The 5,714-nt window shown below is 42.8% G+C and overlaps 1 protein-coding gene across 1 annotated transcript; it reads right to left on the bottom strand.

Moving 5' to 3' along the window:
- On the bottom strand, positions 1-5,714 carry rab10 (RAB10, member RAS oncogene family). Its single transcript, XM_037244386.1, has 6 exons — positions 5,011-5,714; positions 3,167-3,227; positions 1,670-1,808; positions 1,439-1,528; positions 1,131-1,232; positions 1-938 (listed from the first exon to the last, which is right to left on the bottom strand). The coding sequence occupies exons 1-6, from the start codon at positions 5,135-5,137 to the stop codon at positions 852-854; spliced, it is 606 nt and encodes a 201-aa protein (XP_037100281.1). The 5' UTR covers positions 5,138-5,714; the 3' UTR covers positions 1-851.

Consider the following 5,714-nt stretch of genomic DNA (forward strand, 5'->3'; position numbering starts at 1 on the left):
TTAACTTAAACAAGCTTATTTTAATGGATCTGCAAAACTGTTTGAATTTCCAAAGAGAACTTGTGAACCTCCCGCCCAAAGTTACCCAGTGGCATACCTCATAATGTTACAGAAACGCTTCCAACCCAAAGAAATCTGCATGCAGGAAACAAACAGTAACCCAAATTGGGAAAAGAAAACCAACAACAAAATCTGTCAAATAAATCATAAAGGTAAAAATGAAACATTGAAAAACAGGACATAATGCCGTTCTCTTGGCCGAAGGAGAAATTCAAACGCTTCTGCATCAGCTCGACTCCGCACGGGGAGCGCAAACTGACAACGATTTAGTAAAGTGTAATTTCAATGGGTGGGTGTGGCTCCGCCCATGACACAGCCCCGCCCCTGTCTTCCGTATAAGGCACAGGACAAAAGAAATCCCCGCATTACAAAAAGAGCTCGCCACAACCTCTGTCACTTGGTAACAATTGTAATTGAGCAAACACTTGGGGAGACGATGAGTGTCCAAAAAGGGCCGCTGGGGGGGTGGGGGAGCTGAGCTCAGGCCAAGGAAATATTACAAATATGAGCTTGTCTTTAACTTTTTTTTTTTTCTTCAGAATAATCTTTAAAACAAAACGACAAGAAACATGAATGGAGCTCATGAGGTGGAGCGTGGAAAAAGATGAAGGGATAGGGGGTGGGTTAGCTGAATGACGAATGAAGTGGTTTATTGTTTAATTCTGATAAGGGTGAGTGTGCGAGAAAAGTCATGAGAGGGGTTAGAGGGTCAGAGAGTTAGACGTTAGAGAAAGAGAGAGGGTGTGGTACGTGCACGTGTGTGTGTGAATGCGTGTGTCGGTGCGAGTTGTTCAACTGCAGCACTTGCTCTTCCAGCCCGTCCCTCCGCTGCCGCTGCTGATGTCCACATTTTCACTGTTGGGCTCCTTTACAGGCGTCTGGAAGAGACATGCCATCATTAAGGTGAGCAACAAAAGGCGCTTTTGATGGATTGGTGCCAATTGATTGGCTTATCACTTGGCTAGTCGAGACAGCAAGTCTACTTCCTAGTTACACTCTTGTGACTAATATGAGGTGGAGTGAGCAATGTCACGGTGTATGAAAATCCAAAGTCCCCGAAGGATACACACCTTTCTGAGGATGTCTTCCGCTAACGTGAGGAAGGCCTTCTCGATGTTGATGTTGGCCTTGGCGCTGGTCTCAAAAAACCTAATGTTGTGCTCCTTCGCAATCTGGGTTGACGACAAGAAGAGCGAGTAAGAAAGACCGCTGACCTTCAAAAGGGTGCTTGTCCAAAAATAAATTGGCTTAGTCAATCTTCAGCGTGGAGCACAGATCAGGTAGCACTGATTCCCGTAAATACCGGCGGTGGGTTTCACTATATTCAACCCTTCAAACCAGATTTGGGGTGTTTTTTGCATGCTTATTGAAGTCTTACCTGCTCCCCCTTGGCTTTTTGTACAACCCTCTTGTCCTCGATGTCACACTTGTTGCCTAGTAGCATTCTCTCAACATCCTCATTTGCATGCTGAAAACATAAAAATAGTGTTAACTTCAATTATTTTGAACATTAAAAAAATCCCAAATTGTAGCATGAATTTGTTAAGGTCCGACCATACAAATCTGTGGCAGGTGGCCTAAAACGTTTCTTAAACACGGCAAGTCTCACCTCATCAATGTTGCGCAACCATTTGCTGATGTTCTCAAAGCTCTTGCCGTTGGTGATGTCATAGACCAGCATGATGCCCATGGCCCCTCTGTAGTAGGAGGTGGTGATGGTGTGGAACCGTTCCTGCCCTGCTGTGTCCCTGTGTAAACACACATTCAAATGACACTCTTAATAACAAGAACTAGGATAAGAGAAACCCTTCATTACATAACGTGGATGAATAAAATTGTAAACAGCTCTATGAGGGGGTGATGTGGAAAAAAAAAAATCACAAGGTGTGGCAAGTACAACCATTTCCTTCCTGCAAAGAGCAAGCAACTCAATACACAAAATTCTAAGCGCTATGTAAGGCCATTGTTATGACACACATATGTCACCCTATTTTATTTTATTGTACTTTAATAACTCTGGACACCAGAGGCAGATAATAGTCATATTCATTTTATGCCCTACAAGAAAGAACACTCCTGTCAAGAATGAGAGAAAAAAGGAGAACCAATTATAAATGGTGCTTCACATTCCAATAATGTCTTCACCCCACTGTGGTAATCTGACAAGTCACGTTGAAACTCGCATACACACACGCGCGCACACACACACACAGAGGCTGCCCACACGTCTACACTAGCTCCCCTGAAAGATGGAAAATTTGTCAACATTCATCTATCACTGCTTGCAAAGAAGATCCTAGCTAATAAAATTTGGAGACTTTCATTTGGTTAAACTCACACGATTCTAAGTTTTAATATGACCAAAAGTCATTCAAAAGATGCGTTTTTCATGTTTCGACAAGTACAGTAGCGGAACAAACCTGATAATTGTGTGACTTATTTTTTTCTATTGTTGTAGCCACACAGACATGTAACGGAAGATGTGGGTGCTCAGGTTTATCTCGACAACACTGGCATATTGTCTCGAACCTTCTTAAAAGGAGGTCAAAGGAATTATTCATACAGGAAATGTCAATTGTGCATTTTAGCAACGCACAAAACCATGTCGTGTGTTAGAAGTACCGCTGTACATGTATGGCATATTCATCTCGATGAAGATAGACTTGATATAGAGATATGAAATATTGTCCATATTTTCCAATCCAAAGACAGAGGATCGGTAAAATGTTCATGTGATGATACATCGATTCAGTATCATTATTTAACAATGTGGGGAACTGAAACAACACTCCTAAGTGGAATGTTAAAGGTCAAGCAAAGTAAATGCATAAAAATGTCAAAAACAGTTCTGCTTTTTCACTTCCCGACCTGAACTACAGCAGCTTGGCCTAATTCTGCGTGAGAAGTTTTCATGAAGCAAGCCATAGAATTATACCGCCTGTCCGTGACACACATGCGCAGTCGCGGTTCATCCGTGATGTTAACAGAAGCATTGTCAGGGCTAACCGATGTTAGCAATGTGGCGCAAACCTGGCTTTCACGGCACTATTTTGGTGGAAGAAAGCTAATTGCATGTTTACTTACACCTATGCCATAAGTGACTCACCAGATCTGTAATTTGATCTTCTTTCCTTGTAGTTCCACAGTTTTGATCTTGAAGTCTATTCCTATAAAAGAAACACATTGATGAAACTTAGCCACCCGTTTAAAAAATGGCACTCACACATGTGCAAAGACTGCAAATTTGGACACGTGGACAGAATCGCTGTATGACCGCGACCACAATATTTAGCAAAGTAATTCAATTTCGAATGAGTGTTATTCTTCTGTAGGGGTCGCGAAGCCACGGGAGGGACAGCCGATGACTTTTGGCCCACAAGTGTTGTTTTCCTGTCCAAAGAACTGAGCTGTCACTTCAGCTAAAGCAAAAAAGATTGTGCTCGGTTTACAAGTTCAAGAAACAGCTGTGCTCTTTGAGGGGCAGGGCCACGCCATAATGAAGCAAGCGGCTGCCAAAGAGTGACTCACCCAGTATTAAGCACACCCCAGAGAGGGCGGAAGGGGAATAGTTGGGTTTCAAAAAAGCGGGGTCGAGGAAGAGGCAAAATGTAAACATCCTAAAAGTTGTGCAAATTTAAAAGTGACCAAATACGAGAAACCGAGCATACCGCACGAGCGAGAGCAAAGGGGAAAAACGTGGTCTCGTAGTGACTAAAATGGTACAGCACCCGCATCTGTTTAGGTTGCTCAGGATAATATCGATCAGGTCAACATCAATAATAAAACAACAGAATGCACACGCACTGCCGGCTGTTTAAGCTTTACAGTATGCGCAGACTCAACTTTAAAGGATGCACAATGTTCCGCATCTAATTAAACTGAAATAAACTCTACCGAACAAGACCGACGGCTATTCAGAGGCCTGGAAATAAGGATGCGTTACTAAAGAGAAGGGGGGTTTCCACTGAGAGTATTTTGAGAAGTGGCACTGTATCTGTGCCATGCAACTAAACAAAACACTACACTCCAATTTCTGTTTCAGTTTAGTGCGTAGATTTGAAAAAAGATGCAGGGCTCTATAAACAAGGTGCACCCGCCATTGTAATCCTTCTGTTTGTATAGGCATCAATATGATGCTCCAACTACCAACCGATAGGGGACTGCAGTTTCCTAGAATTGTAAGACTTTTAATGGTGAAGGAAATTACCTTCATTGATATGTTGTTTTCTTCTCAGTAAAAATAAGTCTCCACACAATTGCAGACCTTTGGCTAATATGGGCATGACAATTGTATAATTGTTGGTATTGGGACAAAACCAGGAGATACTTTATTATAAATTAATATGACCACATTCCTTATAAAACGAGTGCTCTATATTGAAAGATTTTGTTGCATCAACAGTGTGATACCATTCATAGATGCCAAATAAAAGATTCATTGCTGTCCTTAGAGCAGAAGCTGCCATTGAGATACATTCCGAGGAATAATCATGAGATAATTTAGTATGAATATGTGTCATCTGTACCTAATGGAATCCAGAGAGGTCCATATAACGTTAAGCAATTAATACGCTGCAAATAAAGCATTAGCTACGATGTCACTGCTCCTTATATAATATACTGACAGCTCAAATGTTTATGGCGATTGCCCCCACTAGCCTTGTTAGCTTGCAATGTCACAAATGACAGCTTACCTAATTATACATTGCCTAACAGTCAGTCTTAACCAACAAGTTTTATGGCGTGTTTATTATATCCCCGTCACCTCGAGCAGGGGTTATCTAAGTTTAAGAGTTTTCAAAATTGCACAACTTGTCTCCCGGCTAACCAGTGCAGGCCTGAGCAGTCCAGAGCAGGCTAACAGCGCGATGGCTAACCAAACGGACCTGCGAGTCAGAGTCAATAAAAGCAAATCGACGTGACAATATTGCATTTGTTATGGTTGGTTACCTATGGTGGAGATGAAGGTTGTGTTGAAGGCATCGTCAGAGAAGCGGAACAGCACACAGGTCTTTCCCACGCCCGAATCTCCGATGAGAAGCAGCTTGAATAGCAGGTCGTACGTCTTCTTAGCCATTGAAAACTGTATGTACCCGCTCCGATACACACACAAAAAGAAAAAACAAATCTAACACGCCTATGTGGAGTCTGAAGCCAGTTCCGATGCCAACCTGACCACCTGCCCCGGTTTTGACAGTTTGCAACCTGTGATTTGTTGATTAGCTTTGGCAAGCTACTTGGCTAAATACCACCACAAAATAAAACGCGTCAGAGAAGTGATATTCCAAAAGTTCAACTCTTTCCCCCTTGAAAGCGAGAGAAAAGGTAGCGACAACGTGAGATCGTCCCGCGCGATTCCTCTTTTCCACTTTCTTTTCTCCCACACAGTCGGGACAAAATGGCTCCTCTCTACCCCGACTCACTCTTTCTTCATACTAACGGCGAGCTAATTCAAATTCTCGGCACACCCCGTCATTCCAGTGCCCAGCTTCCAGCTCAACCGAGAAACCTTCGAATGGGAATTCAAGGTGAAAGTGTAGCAAATGCACTGACTGCAAAGTTGGTGAGGGTTTTTTTTCTCGGAGAGATTAGGAACTTAAAGTAAGACGACCGCCGTCGTCTCTGGAATAGCAGTCCGCACGGCGACACCCTAC

Source organism: Syngnathus acus, chromosome 24 (assembly GCF_901709675.1).
Source record: "Syngnathus acus chromosome 24, fSynAcu1.2, whole genome shotgun sequence".
Taxonomy (NCBI): Eukaryota; Metazoa; Chordata; class Actinopteri; order Syngnathiformes; family Syngnathidae; genus Syngnathus; species Syngnathus acus.

What these genes read in the sequence shown, in the direction of transcription:
- rab10 (XM_037244386.1), bottom strand. Translation starts at nt 5,137, where the DNA reads ATGGCTAAGAAGACGTACGACCTGCTATTCAAGCTGCTTCTCATCGGA. An exon ending in AACCTTCATCTCCACCATAG is followed by an intron (nt 3,228 to 5,010) that starts GTAACCAACCAT and finishes TTTCTTTTATAG; the next exon opens with GAATAGACTTCAAGATCAAA. An exon ending in CGGAAGACATCCTCAGAAAG is followed by an intron (nt 939 to 1,130) that starts GTGTGTATCCTT and finishes TGTCTCTTCCAG; the next exon opens with ACGCCTGTAAAGGAGCCCAA.